General features: G+C 59.6%; 5 protein-coding genes across 8 annotated transcripts; 3 read left to right on the top strand and 2 right to left on the bottom strand.

Moving 5' to 3' along the window:
• The first annotated feature begins 6,970 nt into the window (after positions 1-6,970).
• On the top strand, positions 6,971-11,329 carry DNTTIP1 (deoxynucleotidyltransferase terminal interacting protein 1). Its single transcript, XM_039699737.1, has 13 exons — positions 6,971-7,106; positions 7,179-7,249; positions 7,401-7,497; positions 7,623-7,721; positions 8,208-8,276; positions 8,560-8,616; positions 8,863-8,924; positions 9,387-9,432; positions 9,897-9,955; positions 10,137-10,197; positions 10,469-10,540; positions 10,745-10,800; positions 11,163-11,329. Exons 1-13 carry the CDS (start codon positions 7,020-7,022, stop codon positions 11,299-11,301), a joined length of 975 nt encoding a protein of 324 aa, XP_039555671.1. The 5' UTR covers positions 6,971-7,019; the 3' UTR covers positions 11,302-11,329.
• A 277-nt stretch (positions 11,330-11,606) lies between these two features.
• UBE2C (ubiquitin conjugating enzyme E2 C) lies at positions 11,607-13,327 on the top strand. Its single transcript, XM_039699741.1, has 6 exons — positions 11,607-12,086; positions 12,164-12,191; positions 12,328-12,414; positions 12,587-12,791; positions 12,926-12,985; positions 13,126-13,327. The coding sequence occupies exons 1-6, from the start codon at positions 11,986-11,988 to the stop codon at positions 13,182-13,184; spliced, it is 540 nt and encodes a 179-aa protein (XP_039555675.1). The 5' UTR covers positions 11,607-11,985; the 3' UTR covers positions 13,185-13,327.
• A 243-nt stretch (positions 13,328-13,570) lies between these two features.
• LOC120497815 (regulator of G-protein signaling 9-binding protein-like) lies at positions 13,571-14,870 on the bottom strand. The gene is made up of 2 exons (XM_039699739.1): positions 14,138-14,870; positions 13,571-14,037 (listed from the first exon to the last, which is right to left on the bottom strand). The coding sequence occupies exons 1-2, from the start codon at positions 14,328-14,330 to the stop codon at positions 13,604-13,606; spliced, it is 627 nt and encodes a 208-aa protein (XP_039555673.1). The 5' UTR covers positions 14,331-14,870; the 3' UTR covers positions 13,571-13,603.
• A 119-nt stretch (positions 14,871-14,989) lies between these two features.
• Positions 14,990-16,899, bottom strand: TNNC2 (troponin C2, fast skeletal type). Its single transcript, XM_039699742.1, has 6 exons — positions 16,749-16,899; positions 15,967-16,018; positions 15,726-15,869; positions 15,526-15,640; positions 15,313-15,449; positions 14,990-15,234 (listed from the first exon to the last, which is right to left on the bottom strand). Exons 1-6 carry the CDS (start codon positions 16,749-16,751, stop codon positions 15,203-15,205), a joined length of 483 nt encoding a protein of 160 aa, XP_039555676.1. The 5' UTR covers positions 16,752-16,899; the 3' UTR covers positions 14,990-15,202.
• Positions 16,900-18,307: 1,408 nt separating this feature from the next.
• On the top strand, positions 18,308-20,607 carry SNX21 (sorting nexin family member 21). 4 transcript variants are annotated; one of them, XM_039699735.1, is made up of 4 exons: positions 18,308-18,925; positions 19,056-19,210; positions 19,345-19,355; positions 19,511-20,607. In XM_039699735.1, exons 1-4 carry the CDS (start codon positions 18,651-18,653, stop codon positions 20,180-20,182), a joined length of 1,113 nt encoding a protein of 370 aa, XP_039555669.1. In that variant the 5' UTR covers positions 18,308-18,650; the 3' UTR covers positions 20,183-20,607. The 4 variants fall into 4 exon arrangements, with proteins under 4 accessions (XP_039555669.1, XP_039555667.1, XP_039555668.1 ...); XM_039699733.1 differs by lacking the exon at positions 19,345-19,355 and having other exon boundaries at positions 18,619-18,921; XM_039699734.1 differs by lacking the exon at positions 19,345-19,355 and having other exon boundaries at positions 18,619-18,925; positions 19,056-19,203.
• The last annotated feature ends 145 nt before the right edge of the window (positions 20,608-20,752 follow it).

Below are 20,752 nucleotides of genomic sequence, written 5' to 3'. Positions count from 1 at the left end.
CCAGGTTGAACACCCAACAACATTCTCTTAAAATTGAATCTCGTGCTCCCATGTCTGTTAAAAATTGTATTAATTTTTGTCCAATAGCATCAGAATGTCTGGACCATTATTATGTCTGCCTTAATAGGATTTCAGCTGCCAGATTCAGTCTGGCCTGGCTTACAGCCATAGTGCTCTTGCAGATCAGTCATCTAAATCAAATCAAATGGGGCCAGTTTGGAGTATAATTTCCCACTCTATCCTAAGGTCCACTGGTTTCTTCTGTTTCTCTAATGAGCCTGGTTTCATATTCAGGGGGATTTGAAGGAAACAAAGAACAATCTTCTCCAGGTTCACTACAGTCAGGGCTACCCCAAATGTTTCCAATCTCATTCTTCAGGAGATAACAGTTAGTTTTCTAATCTATAGAATGCTGGAGGACAGGGAGTCCACATAAATATAACTTCAAACTTTTCTTCTGACTTTTATTTTTTCCCTTTTCTTCCTGTAGCTTTTCTTCCTGTTTATGCAGCCTCTCAATTTTCAGAGACAATAATACAGCTTCTTTCCAACCTTCTATTTCTCTCTCAGATCTTATTTCTCTCTGCTATAGTTTTTCCTATCCTAACAGGCAGCTTCTGTGCAGGTGTCTAATATCTTACAAAAAACTCCTTTTCTCTTTTCATCTTTTATAGAATCCCTGGCCACCTTTAGCTTTTCTTCCACAGCTTTCCAATCCTGCCAGTTTTCATCATGTGGAGCACAAATCTGAAAGAAAATCATTGAGCACATTGCTCTGCATCTTCCCTCAGCCTTGGCATGTTAGTAGCCCACAACACTAAATCTCCTGGAATCCAGGGTCAATGGAGATAAGTTAAAACAATTGCTGGCTGCCCATTAATAACAGTACTCACAGAATTTGTCCAGATGGGATTGGGGCAGTTGCAGGTGAAGTAGCAGTGAGCATAGAAAGCAAAGCAACAGGAACAGACAGTGGAAAATCTTTTTCAATGAGCACACAGGGAGGAGCAGGGTCTGGGCTGGAATTTACCTCAGGATATCATGTACCAACCCCACTCCTGAGCTGCTGCTTTTCCCAAGCTCAGTTATCCCATACATATCAACAGTCCCTCTGCCCTTTGTACCAATCCTGTAATCTATGTTGAAGGCAAATCAAAACAGTCTCTTTGAAACCCCCTGTGTGGGCCACACTTCTGCAGGTTTTGCCTAGGATGTCAAGTAATATATGGCCATTCCTCCTGGCATAATATCACTGTGAGTTTTAGACATAATTTAGTAGTGCCAACTATCTTCTCCCTGTTCTGCAGTGCCTCAGCTAAGGGCATCCCCTTCTTTATGCCAAGTACATAGCTCATCTTTCCCAAAACCCACAAAACTCAAACTTGTAGAAGGCAGGACTTGAACCTCCCATAGAGATTTGACACTCACTACTCAGTCCTTCCTTACTCCAGAGCTCCTGGGTGAAACCATCCACTGCTGCAAATTTGGATATCTGGTGCTTGGAAGAAAATGGGCAGGTGAACAAGTGCCACCCTTGGCTTGCCAAGCTGGTAAAGAAATTTTTGACACTAAGCTCTCATGATCACTAGATAAATTTATTGGCATAGATCAAGCATGAAATCTGGTAGCCTGAGCTGGATGCCACAAAAGAGGAACCCAAAAATCTCTGAAAATCCCAGGGCAATTACACCCTTACGATCTAAAATCTCCACCCCCATAATCAGCCCCATTTTCATTGCTATTGGAGTGATCATATTCATTATCATAGGAGTCATCATCTTCATTGCTATTGGAACTGTCACTGCTGATGTCATCATCACCATCTTCATTGCTGTAGGAATTTTCATCATTGATGCCATCATCACCATCTTCATTGCTATAGGAATTTTCATCATTGATGAGATCATAACCATCATCATTGCCATCATCACCATCACCATTGCCATCATCAGTGTCATCATCACCATCATCACTGTCATTGTCCTTGCCTTCAGAAAGGTCATTTTTAACACCATCTTCACCATCTTCATTGCTATTGGAACTGTCACTGTTGACACCATCATCACCACTGTCACTGTCACCATTTCCATTGTCATTGTCCTTGCCTTCAGAAAGGCCATTTTTATCACCATCATCACCACCTTCATTGCTATTGGAACTGTCACTGTTGGCACCACCATGATGATCATCAGCAGCATTATCTCTGTTGTTGTCACCATGATCATGGTCATTGCAATCACAAAGCTGATTTTTATTACCAGCATCACCAGTTTCCCTGCTATTGGACTCACCAGTTTCATGGCTATTGGAGTCTCGCATTTCATTTCTATTGGAGCTGTTTTTGTCACTGTCACCACCACCATTGTCAGGCACCGTGCTGGGCTCTTTCCCAGCCTCAAGACTCAGGGTGCTTCCCAGCTGCCCTGGTGGTGGCCACCCAGCTGGAGCTACTCCATGGAACTCTGTAGGAGAGCAGAAAGCAGCAGCATCAGCCCCAGCACGCTGCCCTTCCACCCACTGCTCCCACCCAGCAGCCAGTTAACCACCATGCCGTGCTGTCTTCTCCTCTGCAGCTTTTCCTGGTGGGTTTTCAGGTTCTGCCTGACCCCTGCTGCCCTCACGGCTGATGGCAGTGTCATGGTGGGGCTGGTACCTGCGGGGCCCTCTGGGCACCTCTGCCCTGGGGCCAGCAGCCAAATGTGGCTGGGGAGTCAGGGAGAGGTGGCACTGTGCCACAGTTCACTGTGGCACTGCGGTGAGCCCCACATGGCCCGGGCTCATCCCGCCCCACTCCCCCCGTGGCTTCCCTTGTCCTCCCAGGCAGCAACCTGGCACCTGCCAGCACCTGCAAAACACCTGTGATTCTATGAAAACAAGGAAAAAACATTCTTAAATATCCCTCCCACCTGCCCGTACTTGCCTGCAATGGGTGCTGCCTGCAGCTGTGCCCACAGGGTGAGGAGCCCCAGCAGGAGGATGCTCCGTGCCATGCTGATGAAGTCTGTGTCCAGGGCTCTGCCAACCGGCAATTTAAAGGGCCTCGAAGGCAGCCCGGGTCCAGGAATGGGAGGAGGCAGGCCACAGGTGACTTCAGGAACCTCCCACATTTGTCTCTAATTCTGTTTACCGAAGAGCCACTCCAGCTCCACCCACAGCCAAGGCAGGAGCAGGATCCAGCCTTGGCTGCACTCCAGGGAGGACAGCACAAGGAAGGGGGACCCCGGACTGCAGAGAGGCACATTCTCCACTGCTGCTCTCAGCAGCAATCCCTACGATGACCTTTACCAACAGCAGTGACCCCAGTGCCAGGCTCTGCCCCAGTGCCAGGCTCTGCCCCACTGCCAGGCTCTGCCCCAGTGCCAGGCTCTGCCCCAGTGCCAGGCTCTGCTGCCTGCAGGAGCCTGTCCTGGCCCTGCCATCCCAGATGGAACAGGATCAGGGCAGGAGCACCTGGCAGCAGCACCAGCAAATGCAAAATGCCCTTCATTCAAGGCTCCTGTTTCACACGTGGAGACTCTTTGCAGATTTTTGTAGGTCAAATATTCAAGGTTTCATTTGAGCACTTGTCTCTGAAGCATCCCGTTCCCAAGCAGAGTGCTCCAGCTCTTTCAGAGTTCCTACTGTCAGTTGCCAGGTTTAGGCACACAAACGAGCTCAAAGTCTCCTGAGCAAGTTAATGCTGTCCCCCAGCCCCATGGTCCTCCTGCTTGTGGCCTCCCCAGGACCCCCTTTATGACAGGACAGCCCACACAGCTCAGCACACTCTGGGAAAAGTCAGAGCTCAGTGTGTCTTTCCCCCAGACCAACCAGACCCCATCAGTGTGTCCTCCATGCAGCTTCTGGGAACTCCTGAACATGAATTATAGGATTTAGTGTCCATGCATGAGAGCCCTATTAATTTACACACAAGCATTCAACAGCCACATGAATTTGCAATGGGAGTGCACAGTTACTGCATGCACAAACACCAAATCAGTTACTGTCCAATGAACATCTGCTCCAATGAAACAGTGCTGCACTAAAATAGACCTCTCTGGAGGAAAAGGTCTTGGGACTTCAAGCACGAGAGCTCACCTGAGCTGAGAAGAGCATAAGAACCTGTCTGCAAGCTGCCAGCCACACTGCTGGCCTTCACCAGAGACCCACAGTCAGAGTAAATGAAAATTAGATGCACTGCCACACTGGCCCCTCTCCTCTGCATGTGATCTCAGGGTAAAGACATATTTAATGTGTTTGAGACAGCAGATTAAGCTCAACTAAGATCAAATTCTGTGAGTGCTAACCTATTTAAACCAAGTTATTCTCCAGTCACCCAGGAGTGTGAGTTGGAATCTAATTTTCCAATTTTTTCTTTCTCTATTTAATTATTTCTTTCTGAATTACACACAAAGCAATGTGCAATGAATAGGGTAGGAGAACTTAAGGACTGCTCTGCCCAGGACACATCAGCACCAAGCACAAATGGGTTGGAGTTTTGGGATGACAGACAAAGTTTAAACTTGCAGCTGTGGGGTGAGTGAATTAATTGGTTTGGGATTGACATTATTAATACAACTCTAAGCTGGCACTTGAGAGGAGCGCTGGAAAAGCAAAGTCATGCTCAAAGAGCTTTCCACCAACATCACATCAAAACACTGCAGGGGCAGTGCACGGGAAGGAGCACAGCTCTGCACAAACCTCCACAGCTCTGTGTGGGAAGAGGGCTCGTGGCAAGAAAAATGCTTTAAGTACAGGTTTCTCCTTCTCCTCCTGCTGTGACTCAAGGTGGATGCAATTCCTCCCCGAACCACCCGTGTCCACCGGAGATGTGGTGCTCCACACCTCGCGGCGCCCGGCAGAACCCGCCGGCCCGGTGCTTATCCCGGGTTTCTGGGGCTGCTAATCACCATGGATCCGGGCACCCGGGGCAGGCAAGGCTGGCCAGCCGGTGTCAGCAGTGCCAGCTCCCTTCCACGCACATGGAAAACCATCTGGAACAACCTGAGGGATGGCAGGCTCCTTCCGACCTCGGGAGTGCCACGACGGAGCACTCAGCACTGCTGCTGTCCCCTGCTTGCCTGGTGGTGCCTCCTTTTGGGAACAACACTGTAATTCTGGCACGTTTCTGTTTCAGCAGACCATAATCCTGGATAACAATTAGGCAGCTAATGGAGGAGGATGTCTGACAAGCCAATTGCTCTGATGAAATAAGCGCCTGAGGATACTGAGGGTCAGAGGGACTTGTCCAAAGTCTCCCTGAGAATCAAAGAGGAACATGGGTAACCTCAGCTGTGAACCCAGTGTTCATGTCTGGCAGACATGCACCTACCACACAGATCCATGGAAAAATCATCATTAAAAACCAGGGTTTGGAGGAGACCCAAAAAAGGCACCACATCAGTTAGATTTAGGTGATCCCTGAGAGATGTTGTTCTTGAAAAGAAATCCCTCTCCCTGCAAAAACAGCAACTCCATCATTGAGAATTTGTTCCAGGATTTAAGTCTTCTTCCAGGCTTCTCTGGGAGCCTATGGTTGTGTTCGAGGGTCCCAGGAAGAGGGAAGAGACAAGAATCTTCACTCCATGTTTTAGAAGGCTCATTTATTGTATTATGATATGATATTATATTGAAATGCTATACTAAAACTATACTAAAAAGAATAGAGAGAAAGGATCCATCGGAAAGCTAGAAAGGAAAGAAATGGAATGAATAACAAAATTTTGTGACTGTTCACAGCCTCAACACAGGTAGCTGTCATTGGTCACCAAGTAAAAACAATTTCACATGCTGGGTAAACAATTCTCCAAATCACATTCCAAAACAGCAAAACATGGAGAAGCTGAAGCTTCCCAGCTTCTCAGGAGAAAAGATCCTGGCAAAAGTATTTTTCATAAAATATGTCTGTGACAGGAGCCCAGTGTGGTCACTGCTGAGCCAACAGCTACAGCAGGACAGTCACTCTGAGGTGACACAGCCACAGGCTGCAGTGACAGGTGCTGAGAAACACCAGCACAACATCCTCTGGAGGCACCACCACAGCCCCCACAGCACCGGCCACAGAACCACAGCATGGTTTAGGTTGGAAAAGACCTCTGAGATCATCAAATCCAACCTTTGACCGATCACCACCTTGTCAATTAGATCATGGCTCCAAGTGCCACGTGGATGCATCCCTTGAACACAAAAGAAGCAAGACTGAGCATCTGGCAAAGCTGGTGGGCAGGAGATGCCACTGTTCCCTGCAGCACGGCTCAGGGCTGCTGGCACAGAGGGCAGGGACAGCTTGGAGACGGCTGCTGCAGCACATCCCAGTTCTGCACAGCGAGACCCACCCTGAACCCGGGCAAATCCCCTGTGCTTGGTTTCTCCCATTAAATCATCTTGGAATGAGGAAGAATGTTACCAGCAAAAAAAGTAAATCGTTTATCAATGCAAACTGCTATCCAGCTGATTCAACAGAAAAGCTTCTCTTTGACCACAACATGGGGTGAGATTATCTAGGAAACGACAGAAAACTTGTTTTGACTATTCTGCACACATTACACGATGAGGAAATGCTTTGGGGTGTTTGCTCAGAGAGGCAGTGAGAATCCAGAAAGAGGAATTACACGAAGAAACACAGAGAACAAGGAAAGACTGCCATTCACACTCCTGCTGCAGGCACTCAGGGCCAGGGGCCGCGTGTGTCCAGCGCCACCGCGACAGCTCCTGCTCAGGGTGGAACGGGCTGGGTTCAAGGGACTCCTGAGGGACGCCGGGCCCGGCCCCCGGCACTGCCGAGCCCGTGAGGGCGGCGGGGACACGGGACTGCGGCCAGCGCTCCGGGCGGGCACGCCGTGAGCCCGGGCTCCCCGGGCACACACCGGGAGCCCCCCGGGCACACACCGGGAGCCCCCCGGACACACACCGGTGCCCCCCAGGCCCTCCCGGCTCTGGCCCGGCCCTGCGGCCCCGGTTCCGTCACATCCGTCGGGGCGCGATGATGCAGGCGCGGCCTCCCCGCGCATCCGGTGACCGGCGGCGCAGCCGGCAGCGGGGCCATGGGCGCCGCCCGCGATGCGGAGCAGCAGCCGGGGCCGCCGGGCGAGGAGGGCCCGGGCGAGGCCGAGGAGCAGCTGGTCAGCACGGTGAGGACGGGCCGGGCCGGGCCGGGGGCGGCGGGCGGCGGCGGGGCCGCGGCTGACGCGTGTGTCCCGCAGAGCCCCTGGAACATCATGATCAAGCACCGGCAGGTGCAGCGGCGCGGGCGGCGCTCCCAGATGACCACCAGGTACGGCGGGCGCGGCATGGGCGGCCCGGGCACGCGGTGCCTGGAGGGCAGGGGTGGGAGCGCGGGAGCGGGATGCGGGCCGGGCCGAGGGAGGAGCGGGCCGGGCCGGGCCGGGGGCTCCGCGCCGCCCTCCTGACCCCGCCGCCCGCAGCTTCACGGACCCCAGCGTGTCCATGGACCTGCTGCGCGCCGTGCTGCAGCCCAGCATCAACGAGGAGATCCAGGGCATCTTCAACAAGTACATGAAGGTGGGCGCTGCGGGCGGCAGCGGGGGCGTGGGGACAGCTCGGCTGCCACCGAGGCCGTCGCGCCCGTCTGTGGGAGCTGAGCTGACCCCGCACAGGCTGTCACGCTGCTGCCTTTTCCTCTGCAGTTCTTCCAGACAGCAGCAATCAACGTGCGTGATAACGTTGGGGAGGAGGTGGACCCAGAGCAGCTCATCCAGGAGACCTGCAGGAGCTGCCTGGAGCAGGTGGGTGCTGGTGAGGTGTTTCTTGGGTGCCCAGCCAAGCAAAGCAGCCTGGCTAGAATGTGTCCCTCTTAACAGCTTTGCTGTCACTCTGAGGGGACATCCACAGCCCTTGTGTGACTGCTGTGGTGGGATTCATTCTCACTGGGAAGAAGGGAGCAGTCAGCTCATGCTGCTCCTTCTCAGTGCTGCTGTAGGAGCATGGCACGCTGCTGGAGTCCTGCAGAAACTGGCTCCCAGCACCTGTCAGAGGGTCCTGGCAGGGTAGGGCAGGGTTTTTCCTTTCACATCTTGCTTATCTGCCATTTCTCCAGAATTTATCATGCTCAGATTGTGCTTTTGCATCTGGTTGTCTGTGGAAGCATGGCCTGGTGGCACTCTAAAAGCAAAGCTGTTGCAGGGTTTCTAGGCAGATATGTAGAGGTGGGGGTTGCTCATGGGGCCCTCTCTGAGCCCAGAATCCATGGAACCTTCTTTGTCTTCCTGCAGGCCAAACTGTTGTTCTCTGATGGCAAAAAGGTGGTTCCCAGGTTGCCCCATGAGCAGGCAGTGCCAAAGGTAATTGCTGTGATTGTACACAGAGGTTTAAGTGACCTGTGAGAGCTGGGAGAGGAAGAGCTGGGATCACTTTGTTCTCTGGCTCTTCTTGGCTGCCAGTGCAGTAGTGCCGAGGCAGAGTAGGGGATGTTTGGCTTGAAGGGAATACAGGGCAAGGAGCATCCCAGGTGTGGGTGCTGCTTGCTGCAGTTCAGTGCTGCTCACAGAGGTGGGCTGGGGTCAGTGTTCACCTGGCCAGGCAGGGAGAAGAGCCCTGCTCATCCCACTGCCCTTCCTCTTCCAGCGTGCCCGACAGATGGATGAGGAGCTGAGCCGCCGAGGGAGCCCCATTCCAAAAAAGGTTGGATGGTTTTCCCCACAAGAGATTTTATGTTTTGGGAAGCCTGGCCCTCATTCCTGGCCATTCCCACAGTGTGAGTGCAGGGAGGTGCACAGGCAGCTCTTTTGAGGCGTTGGAGGTGCTCGCTCTGGTGCCAGGCAGAGTTTATGCCTGTGCAAAAGAAGCAGCTTCCCTGGGAGAGGGAGGGTGGCTGAGAGGGTTCCCTCAGGCAGCACAGCTGGGTCACAGAAGGGTTTTTTCCTGCAGAGGAAGGGGCGGCCTCCAGGACAGAGCCTGTCAAACGACCGTGGAGTCTCAGGCATGGCAGCGTGAGTACAAACCCTGAGCTAGAGCCCCTGTTTGGGGAGGGCAGCGGGAGTGAGGCTGCCTGTGGGGAGCACAGAAACCCCACAGACTCCTCTGCTGCAGGGAGGTGATGGGAGTTCTTCTGGGAGTGGGCAGAAGCAGGGTTAGGTTGAGGTGTTCCCCTCAGGAGGCAAAGACCTCAAAAGGAGGGATTTTAAACAGGCCCAAAGGGGTGAAGAGGTCCAGATGGACCACCCAGAGTGAGTGGTGAGACACAGGGGATGGTGGGATCTGGGCAGCCAGATCCCATGGATCTGGAGAGGAGAATGTGCAGCAAAGCTGAGGGTCTGAAGCTGGGTGCTGTGGGGGAATGGAGGGTGTGAAAAATGGTGAATCTGGAAGGGCTGTTGCTCAGTCCATGCTGCTGGTGGTGACTAAGCTGATCCCACTGGGACTCATTCTTACTGTGTTTTCCTTCCCCTCAGGTGGAAGCTCAAAGTCTCTGAGCCTGTGAAAAGGGATGGACCAAAGGTATTAGCTGTCCGACACTGCTGGGCTCCCTCTCTCCTCCCCTTTGCTCCCACGAGCACAGCCCTGCAGCTGCAGGAGCACAGCACAGCTCGGGCTGTGCTCTGCCCTGCTGGGGCCCTGGGCTGGGGTGGAGCAAGAAGAGGAAGCGAAGTGCCCGGAGGCCTTTGCTGGTCTCTCAGGCCCCATGGCCTGTACCCTGTGGCCTGGTGCTGCTGAGGGAGACCTGAGGAGACCGGGAGTAGCCAGGAGAATCCCACAAGTGTTTCCCACGAGGGAAACTGCTTAGATCAGCCCAGATGGAATGTAACGTCCCTCCCCTGCGGAAGGCTGGAGGTCATTGGCCAGCTCCCTCCCTCCCAGTCTGGAGGCAGCTCCAAGGTTCCCTGTCGCAGAGCCGAGGCTTGTGGAACATGGCCAGCAGCAACTTCATTTCTAATGTTGCCCCTTTTCCAATTGCTCTGTAGTGGGATCCATCCCGACTGACTGAAACCACAACCTTTGTGCTGGGATCTCGAGCAAACAAGTAAGGAACGGCCCTGTCGATGGAGGGTGGTGTCCCCAGGCAGGAGCCCGTGACACTCCTCCCGTCACTTCGCTTCTCTGCCTCAAAAGCAGTAGGAAGGGCTTGGGGAGGAGAGGGGTGTCCCTGTGCCACCGCAGCTGCCCTCCCCACAACCCTAACACCCCTCGTGTTCCTATTGCAGAGCTCTCGGGATGGGAGGAACAAGAGGGCGACTCTACATCAAGCATCCCCACCTCTTTAAGGTCAGGTGCCACAGCCAGATGGTTTCCCATGGGAATCAGGAGTGTGTGCTTCAGCTCCCTTGTTTACCTCCTCCCCCGTGCCCTTGTTTGTTGTCTTAGAGCACATTCCCAGGGTTTGGCTAGCACACAGCACGAGCCAGTGGTGTGGTGTGCCTGCCAGAGCGGTTTGCCAGAGCCGGGGCTGGAGCAGGGGGCAGCATCCTGCAGGAGGGGGCTCTCAGGGGAGGGTCTGTCGCCCGTCCTCAGCTCAGTCCTTGCTGCTTTATTGCAGTACGCGGCCGACCCGCAGGATAAGCACTGGCTGACAGAGCAGCAGCACATGAGGGCCATTGGGGGCAAGATGGTGAGTACGGCCGGGCGCAGGCCCCAGCAGGGCAGGCAGGGTGTGGGACACAGCGCTGCCCACGTCCATCCCCTGCCCGCAGCCCTGGGGCATGGGCCAGGAGGCACAGCTGGCTCCCTCGGGGACAGCGGTGGCTGCAGGGTGTGGCCCTGCCCTGGCTGCCCCTCACAGGCACCCTGAGGTGTCCCCTGCCTTGTGCCACAGGCCTACCTCCTCATCGAAGAGGACATTCGGGATTTGGCCGCCAGTGAGGATTACAGGTGAGGACTAAAGCAGAAACTCTGAAAGTGCTGCTGGGCCTGGGGCTTCTTCCTGGGGGGCCCCACCATGTCCCCCCTCACTGCTGCATTGCAGGGGTGTCCTGTGCTGGAGGGATTCTCTGCCTGACAGCTGGGGAGCTCGGTTATGGTTGGGGTTTGGTGTCCAGGGGGCCATGGTGGGCAACTAAAGTTTGGACTTGGTGTTGGTTGGGGTCCATGGTAGGTTTGGGCTCGGTGCTGATTGAGATCCATGGCGTGTTTGGTGGGTCTGTGCTTGGTACTGATGCATGCCAGGGGACACGGTGGGTTTGGGGTCAGCAGTGGGTGCTGGAGTCCCTCCATCTCCCCCCCTTCCTCCCCAGGGATTCTGTTGATCTGCGGCTGGAGGAGCTGAAGCCCTTCATCCCTCCAGCCTGGATGACTGAGAAGATGCAGAAGCACATGGAGACGCTTCGCCGCGGGGGGGAGGTGCCGCCCCCCGAGGGCCCCCCCGAACCCTGATGCCCCCAATAAAGCCGCTTCGATCCCACCTCGCCGCCTCCTGGCGCCGGGCACCGGGCACCGGGCACCGGGCTCCGGGCTGCGGCCGCCGAGGGCCCGCGGCTCCGCCCCTCCCGGGGCAGCGGCCAATCACAGCGCGGTGCGTCACTGGCCGGCCGTCAATCAGCAGCCGCTAGCCGTTACCGTGGGAGCTGCATCCTGGGCGGGCGGTGATTGGCCGGCTCGAACGGGGCTGCGCGCTGATTGGCGGAGGGGCCGCACGCGGAAATATTCAAACGGGGCGCGGGAGCAGGCGGGGCCGAGCTGCGACCGAGCCGCTCCTGCACCGGAGAGGGGCTGGGACCCAGCCGCTCCTGCGCCGAAGAAGGGGTCGGGACCGAGCCGCTCCTGAATCGGAGAGCGTCTGGAACGGGGGTTGGGATCGGGCGGCCGCCGCCGCACGGGAGAGCCCCACGCCCCGCCGTTCGGCACAGGGCAGCCCCGCCGGGGGAGCCCTGACCGCCGCTCGGCACCGGCACAGCCGCAGAGGGACCCGAGTCCTGCCCCGAGAGGGACCGCGGGAGGGAGGGCAGGAGCCAGCGGAGCCCGGTGCGGCGCCGCCGGGCAGCGGGAGCCGCGTCCCGCCCGTGACCCGCCGGCAGCGGCGGCCGGTGCCGCTGTGCTGGTCCGCGCCCCGGAGCCGCCATGGCCTCACAGAACGCCGACCCCGCCGCCGTGTCCAGCGCAGCCGCCCGCAAAGCGGCCGAGACCGGGGCCACGGCGGCCCGCGGCGCGGTGGGGAAGAGGTGAGCGGGGCCGGGACCGGGGCTGAGGGCGGGGGCCGCCCCGGTGAGCCGGCCGGTAACGTGCGCTTTCCCCGCAGGCTGCAGCAAGAGCTGATGGCGTTGATGGTGAGTGGGGCCCCGGGCCGAGTCGGGGTTCGGGGATCCCGGGACCAAGCCGGGGGCTGGGGGTCCCAAAGGCACCCGGGGGCTGAACTGGGGTGGGGGGTGTCTCGGGGTGTCCTGACCGCCGCTGCCCCCGCAGATGTCCGGTGACAAAGGCATTTCTGCCTTCCCCGAGTCCGACAACCTCTTCAAGTGGATCGGGACCATTGACGGCGCCGCCGGGACGGTGAGAGGCGCGATCCCGGTCTGGGGGGCCTGACCCTGCCCCACCTTCCTCCCTTCAGCTGAGGGTGGTCCCAGCCCTCCACTGCCCCTGTACCTCGTTTTCCCCGAGGCTTCCCCGCACTTGTGGGGCTACGGCCCCCCCTGACTCTGTCCCCCTCCACTCCCACCCCCAGGCCTACGAGGAGCTGCGGTACAAGCTGTCGCTGGAGTTCCCCAGTGGGTACCCCTACACAGCCCCCACCGTGCGGTTCCTGACCCCCTGCTACCACCCCAACGTCGACACCCAGGGCAACATCTGCCTCGACATCCTCAAGGAGAAGTGGTCAGCGCTGTATGATGTCCGCACCATCCTGCTCTCCATACAGAGCCTGCTGGCAGGTGGGTCTTGTGGACAAACTGCTGTGGAGGGCTGGGGGAAGGGATGGTGGTGGTGGTGGGGCTGTCCAGCCCAGATCAGAGCTCTAGGGTGTCCAGGTCACCCCCCCACCAGCTGACTCAGCCACTGTTTCTAGAGCCAAATATCGAGAGCCCTCTGAACACACATGCAGCTGAGCTCTGGAAGAACCAAGTCGGTGAGTGCCTGAAGCAGAACCCTCCTGCCCCCTCCCCAGTGGGATGGGCAGCAGCACAGCCCCCAGTGCCTGTCTGGCCGCACAGCTGCCCTGGCTGTTGTCTCAGGACCCTTGGTGTCATGTTCCCCCTCTCTCCTCAGCCTACAAGAAATATGTGCGGGAGACGTACAACAAGCAGACCAAGAGCCAGGAGACCTGACCGCCACCACCACCCCTCAGCACACCCCGTTCTCCCTCCTCCCTCCCGGCTGTCCCCCGTGTTCTGTATCATAGGCTGTTTTTAAGTTAATGTCGCAGTCCGAGCCACGGTTAATGTATAAATAAATGCAGGTTTATAACTTCTGCAGGGGATTCTGTGGCAGCTCTAGCACACCCTGAGTGCCCAGAGGCCCCTCTGCAAGTGTGGGCAGGGAGGGTGGAAAGGATACTGACCCCTGTGGGGTAACAGGAGCTTTATCAATATTTGGGGGCCTGGAGTGATCCCTTTCCATCTACAGAGTGGGAGCAGCCCCCACCATCACCTGCAAAGGTGATGACTGTAGTTGAGGACTGTAGGGGGACACAGTTGAGGACTGTGACAGGGGTGCCACCCCTGCTGCTGTCTCCTGCCCCCCTAGCTCACAGCACCCCACAGCAGTGCCCAGCACAGGGGCTGCCCCAGGCTGCTCTCTCTGCGGTGCCGCTTGTCTCTGCTGGCTGTGTGGTCTCTGTGGCTTCCACTGTCCATGGTGGAATGTTGGCTCTGCTCTCCATCTCTGCCAGCGTGGCCCTCACCTGCTCGATCTCCTCCTCCAGGCTCTGGGCGGTCGGGGGCTGTGTGGGACCCCCTCCTCTCCGGCTGGGCAGCCCCCAGCCCCCCAGCCCAGTGCGCAGCAGGGCAACACCACCCCCTTGCACGGAGAAGAGCTGGCAGAGGTGCTGGGTTCTGTACAGGTCCTGCAGGAAGAGCTCCAGGGCGGAGAGGAAGAGCACCCACAGCCGCTCCAGCTCCTGCCGCTCCCGAGGGCTGGCCGGGCCCTGCCGCAGCCCCGCCAGCAGCATCCCCCGCAGCCCTGCGGGACAGGCCAGTGAGCCGGGGTGGCCCTGGCGCCGAGCAGGGGGCGTACAGAGGTTCCCCGCGGCTGCTGCCCGGTACAGCAGGTCCCTCCTTACCCATGCTGAGCTCCCGGGCCTCTGCGCTCCTCCTGCGTCGCTCCTCGCGCAGCCGGGGGCAGTCGCCGCTCGCCCCGAGCTGCAGCACCAGCTGCCGGTGCCCGGCCGTGGCCTTGCAGAGGGCAGCCTGGGCTGTGGCACACGTTCCCACTGCCCCCCGCCCACGGCACGCATCCCTCCTGCCCGGTGCCATGGCACCCCGTGAAAGCAGGGCAGGGGCAGGGTGGTCACAGTGGTCGCTGGCTCTGCAGGGGGCTCTGCTCTGTGCCACGGCGCTGTGCTGTGGGTATGTGACCAGCTCGGAGCCGTGTTTTGGTTCGGTGGTCCCACCCACCCTGGCTGGGGACCATACCCAGCCTCATCCTCCCTGCTGTGCTCCTCCCCAGCTGGTCCCCAGGGAGCTGTGATTTCCAGGAGGCTGGCACAGCCTCTTCACAGAGCGACACAGAGACAAGTGTCACCTTTCCCCTGTAGGGAGGGGATTGCTCCTGCTCTTCCACCTTATAGCCAGGTCCTCTGGGTGGGAGATGTGGGTCCCAGTGTGGGGCAGGCCGTGGTGGCTCTCTAGAACCCCTGTGGCCCCACAGCCCTGCCCCGGAGCAGGAGCCTCGGGGCCAGGGCCGTGCTCCCTCAGCCTCTGGCGTGTGAACGAGCTGCTCTGCACGGAAACTCTGAGCTCAGCACTGGCGCCTGCCCAAGAGGCCGTGGGAACCACAACTCTGGGCTGCCCCTGCAGCGCTGCCCTGTGGCGCGAGCCCGCCCACGTTCCCTCCCTGGGGAGAAGAGCAGGGGCACACACACTGCCACAGCCCCCCTTCCCATGCACCCCCAGTGAAATCCTGCACCAGCAGCTCAAGCCTTTCCTCTTTAATTGAGGCGAAATCAAAGCCACAGGTGACAGATGGGAGGAAAAGCTCAGCCGCCGGTGGTGAGACGAGACCAGGACCCTGGCACAGAGCAAGGTCCCAGCCAGTGCTGAGGGCCAGGTGCTGTGGAGCTGCTGCTCCCTGGACAGCAGGGGAGCAGGGCTGGGTGCAGCAGCTGGCCTGAGGAATGTCTGGTCCCTTACTGCACGCCCTCCATCATCTTCAGGAACTCTGCAAGAGAGCAGCAGCCTCAGCCCATGGCCCTGCCTGGGTGCACAACAGGGGTGCATGGCCAGGGCCATTGCTCACCATCAAAGTCGATGCGACCATCATTGTTCTTGTCTGAGTCCTTCATCATGTCCTCTATGTCCTCATCAGTGACAGGCTCTCCAGTGGCTCTCAGGATCTCACCCAGCTCCTCAATGTCAATGAACCCATCCGCATTCCTGCAGGAGGGTGAGAGAGGGCTGGGACCTTGCTTGCTCCCACAGACAGGATGGGCCTCTTTGCCCCCACACTCACCGGTCAAAGATGCGGAAGCAGTTGGCCAGCTCCTCCTCAGACTTTCCTTTGGCATCCTCTTTCATCTGGCGCACCATCATGACCAGGAACTCCTCGAAGTCGATGGTGCCGCTGCCTGTGGGGAGGAACCGAGCGTGGGTCAGGCTGCCTGCCCAGGGTCCAGCACCCACGCCTGCCACCAGCCACCAAGGGCTGCTCACCGTCCTCGTCCACCTCCTCAATGATGGCATCCAACTCCTCTTTGGTGGGGTTCTGGCCCAGCATTCTCATCACCGTCCCCAGCTCCTTGGTGCTGATGTCTCCACCGCCATCGGCATCAAACATGTCAAAGGCGGCTTTGAACTCTGTGGAGACACAGGTCAGGTCTCTGAGCAGTGGGGCAGAGCCAGGCCCTGCACCATGGCCGTGTCTGGCCCCTGTCCCTGCTGTCCCCACACTCACCCGCAATCATCTCCTCGCTGAGGAAGGCACGGGCTTCTGCCTGCTGGTCCGTCTGCAAGGCAAGGGAGAGGGGTCACCCATGTCAGGCCAGAGACCCCTCATACAGCATGGCCCAGCAGTGCTGGGCTGTGGGAAGAGCCTCTGCCCTGCTTCAGGACAATCCTGTACTGGCATAAGCCACAGACACCAGCAATCCCTACAGTTCTGATGCCTTCCAGACCATCCATGAACATGGAGGGCTGCAGGGAGCTGCCTGCCCGAGTCCCCCGCTATCTGGGGGGCTCCATTGTGCTGGGGTCATGGTCCCTGTGCACAGCCTTGGCATCCTGGGCATGCAGTGCTATTTTTGGGACCTCCTCAGCTCCCCTTGTAGGGCTCGCTGGGGCTGCAGCCGTGGCACCTGTCAGCCCTGATCGAGTTTCTCCTGGAGGCACCATGGAGCCAGCAGCAACGCTGTGTCGCATGACCCAGCACTCGGCTTTCAGCCACCCCCTGCTACCCCTGCCTCTGTGCAGCCCTGAGCCCCAGCCAGGGCTGAGATGGTGTCCCCAGGCACCTGCACCCCTCAGCAGCCACACGCTCACCCTCAGATCCTGCGGGGACCCTGCACCACCCCAATGCTTCCCTGCCCTCGCCACCACGGTCAGCCCAGCACTGGGGACCATATCCCTGCTGCCCTCTGCAGAGGCACCTCCACAGCCCAGACCCCCCTGGTGCCTCCTGCCCAGGCAGGTCTTGTCCTGGCACACAGCACATGGCACACAGCACACAGGAACACTCACCATCTTGGGAATTTATGGTGCTTCCCTCCCACAGAGAACCACCAGCTCCTGCAGCAGGAACTCCCAGAAGCTTCCTGGTGCCCCTGGCACCCCAATTTGTAGTGTCTCCTCTGGGGGATGTGCTTCCAGCTACTGCCCCCTGGCCCCCTCAGCCTATCAGCGCTCTGGCAGCACCCAGCCCCTCTCACTGGCAACTGGCGCCTTTACCTAATTTAGCCAAAGCTTTATTGGCCAAGGGCTGGGATTAACGTGGGGATGAGGCTGGGATGGAAATTCAAGCCCTTCAGGAGGGAGATCAAAGCTGTGGAAGGAGCTTAGCTCTTCCCACCCCCAACACCCCCATCCAAGGCAACTCAGCAATGAGGGGGTTAAAAATAGCCCTGGAGCCGTCAGCATCACCCGGGTAAGGGGGACAGGGTCCCCCCTGCTCAGGGGGCATGGACTGTCACCCACTGGCCCCTGAAAATGCAGCTCTTCCTGCGCCAAGCTCCCAATAGCCAGATGGTTTTCCCCAGCACATTGTGCCCCCTGCACCCCCATTTTCTGCTCCAGGGGACCCAGGCAGAGCAGTGCTGCAGCCCCCCAAACCAGATAAGGAAGGGGTCCCCCGTGGAACCTGGGGCACAAAATCCCTGGAGAGATTTAGAGCATGAGCCCCACGGTTTGGGGTCCCCAGCGCTGCTGGCACCTGTTTCCGGAAATGGCTCCATCTTTTCGTGCTTCTGAGGAGTGGGAATTATGCCCGGTGCCTCCTCGAAGACTCAGTCCTCACACGCACAGCTCGTGCCAGCCACTGCTGCCAGGACTGGCTGGGACCGGTGGCTCTGGGGACGCACTGGCCAAGTGGCCCATGCCCTGTGGTGCTCGGAGCCTCAGGGCTGCAGTGGGGTCAGGGTGACAGATCTCTGTCCCATAAGGTCCCAGTGCCAGGGATGCCCAGGGGTCTTCTGGCTCCTGGCTTTGCTGGGACCCCCACTCACCAGGTGGGAACTGGGAACAAGTCCAGCCCCTGGTGCATCCCACCCTGCCCAGGGAAGCTCAGGGGTCCCATCTGAGTCCGGGTGGGGTGCAGGGTGCTGGAACAGGGCACAGTGAGCAAGCAGTGGACAGAGCGATGGCAGCAGCTGGGCTGCTTCCTCGATATTTATAGACATTCCCAAGGAAACAGTGAGGAGTGAGCGGGCAGGCACTAAAAAAGGCTGGGCAAGTGCCGGAGGTGCAGCCTGGCCATGGGGCGCGTGGTGAGGCCGACTGAGGCCGGGGTGGCGGGGTGCCAAGGTGGCCCAGGGGACATCCCAGTGGGATCAGGGGCCTGAGTCTGGGGTAGCAGGATACAGGGGTGTTGGTGAACCGGGCTGTCAGGGCACAGCGGTGCCAGGGTATGGGGGTATCAAGACGCCGGGACACCACAGCGCCGAGCACCGGAGTGTGTGGCTCCTGCGGCCCCGGGGCAGATATCCGGAGCTCGGCCCGACCAGGACATCCCGGACAGCGGACAGAGGAGCCGAGACCGGGAAGGGCGGGGTCGGTTCCTAGGCAGGGGCTGCGGGCAGAGCCAGGCTGAGCCCTGACCCTGATCCCAGAGTCCCGGGCGGTGCTGCAGGGACCGACCCCGATCCCGGCCGTGCCGGGCAGTGCCGGGAGAGCCGATCCCGATGGTGCCGGACGCTGCCGCAAGCGCCGATCCCGATCCCGGCCGTGCCGGGCAGTGCCGGCTCCGCCGCCCCGATCCGGGTTCCCGGCGGAGGCGGAGCCGCGCAGGGAGGATCCCGGGACGAGCCGTGGCGGAGCGGCCATCGCTCGGCACCACCCGGCTCGGCTCGGCCCGGCCCGGGGCAGCGCGGACGGGCCGGGGCGGGGGCAGCGCCGGGAGGGTGTCCCGGCCCGGACCCCCCGGCAGCGATGGCCGCCCGCATCCTGCACCGGCTGCGGCACGCGCTGGCGGGCGAGCCCGGCCGGGAGGAGCCGGCGGGCGGCGGCGGCGAGCCCGAGGACTGCCCGGAGAGCTCGGAGCTGGAGGACGACACCGAGGGGCTGTCGACGCGCCTCAGCGGCACCCTGAGCTTCACCAGCCACGAAGACGAGGAGGAGGAGGAGGAGGGGGACGGAGCTAGCGAGGAGCTGGAGGAGCCGCCGCAGGCGCCGGGGGCGGCGGCGGGCACGGAGGACGGAGGCAGGTGCTGGGGCGGTGAGCTGGGGGGACTGGGGTGACTCCAGGGACACTCCTGCGATGGTGGCGTCCGGCAGCGCGACAGATGTCAGAGGCCTGTCCCCGCGGAGGGCACTGACAGCCCTCTCCCGGCACAGAGTGGGTCTCTGCGGCGGAGCGCCCCGGCGGCAGCCTGCTGACCCGGCAGCTGCAGGAGCTGTGGCGGAGGTCGCGGGGCAGCCTGGCACCGCAGCGCCTGCTCTTCGAGGTCACCAGCGCCAGCGTGGTCAGCGAGCGCTCTTCCAAGTACGTGGTGAGTGAGCCCGGCGCGGCTGGGCGGGCACGGGTTGGGTACGAGTCCTGCTCTCCGCGGGGCAGGCATCACACGGGGCTGGCGCTTATTTTTTTCTCTTTCCCCGTGCTGCTCGGATGGTGCTGGCGGCTCAGATGAGCCTCAGGTAACTATTGCTGTTGGGTGCTGCAGCTGCAGCAGCCCAGTCCGCTCCCTTCTGTTCGGGCAAACTCCCCCAGCCCTCTGTGGCCGCACACCCCGCTGTGCTTGTGCCGGGAGCAACGTGCCCACGGCGCTGCCTGACACCTGCCTTCCCCGCAGCTCTACACCATCTACCTGATCCGCTCTGGCCAGTTTGACAAGGCCCCTGCCGCCATCGCCCGGCGCTACTCGGACTTTGAGCAGCTGAACCGCCGCCTGCGCTGCCGCTTCAGCTGCGACATGGCCAGCATCGCCTTCCCCAGGAAGAGACTGCGCCGGAACTTCACTGCTGAGACCATTGCCAAGCGGAGCCGGGCCTTCGAACAGTTCCTGTCCCACCTGCACTCCATCGATGAGATCCGCCGCTCCCCCGAGTTCCTCGAGTTCTTCTTCCTGCCGGACCTGCAGGCCGCGCAGCGCCTGACCTGCACCGGCATGTACCGCGAGGCCCTGGCCACCTGGGCCAACGCCTACCGGCTGCAGGACCGCCTGGGGGTCTGCAGCTCCGGCCGCTTCCTGCTGACGCTGGCCGGGCTGGCCGTCTGCCACCAGGAGCTGGACCAGCTCAGTGAGGCCCATGGCTGCTGCGAGCAGGCGCTGCAGCTGCTGGAGGCCCAGGGCAGCCACCCGCTGCTGGGACCCTTCCTGCAGGCCCACGTCCACCTGGCATGGAAGGTGGGCAAGGACAAGCGGCGCTCGGAGGCCCGGCTGCAGGACCTGCGGGAGGCTGGGCTGCCCCTGCAGCAGCAGCCGTCCCTGAAGGAATGCCTGATCAAGGAACCTCTGGAATGAGCCACCTGTGCTCACATGGGCGGGAGGGCAAGGGCTGTGGGGGGGCTCACACGCCTGTGGCAGCTGGGGACAGCGAGGGAAATGCCATGGGTGGCAGTGGGGTAAGGGAGCAGCACTGCAGCCCCACAGGTAGCACAGGCCATGCCTGGAGCTGCCTCCTGAATGCACTTTCTCTGTGGTTAGTCTGTTTTGCGGGGCTGGGGACTCATGGGGGTCCACCACACCCACACTGGTGCTGCCAGAAGCTGCTCCCCCTCTGTAGGGGATCCTGGAGTGGCTGAGACTTTAGCTGGGACATACTGGCACCTTGCAAGGGAACGGGAAAGCTTCTGGCAGGGTCCAGGGCTCTTGCCGGGAACTTCCCATAAAACTTACACAATAGAAAGGACTTTATTTAATAAAGTCTTGGCAGGAAGAAGAGCAAGGCGCCTGCTGTGTCTGTTTAGCCTTACTACCCCTGGGCATCATCAGTGGGAGGCCTCAAGCCTCCATTCAGAGGTGGGAGCTGCCTCATCCCCTTCCCTCAGCTCCCAGCTGGGCCCAAGCCCAAGCCCAGTCCTGGGGAGGAGC

This window comes from Passer montanus, unplaced genomic scaffold, assembly GCF_014805655.1.
Source record: "Passer montanus isolate IOZ18808 unplaced genomic scaffold, ASM1480565v1 scaffold139, whole genome shotgun sequence".
NCBI lineage: Eukaryota > Metazoa > Chordata > Aves > Passeriformes > Passeridae > Passer > Passer montanus.
Note: the sequence above shows the minus strand (reverse complement) of the source record. Positions and strands in the feature narration are given on the sequence as shown.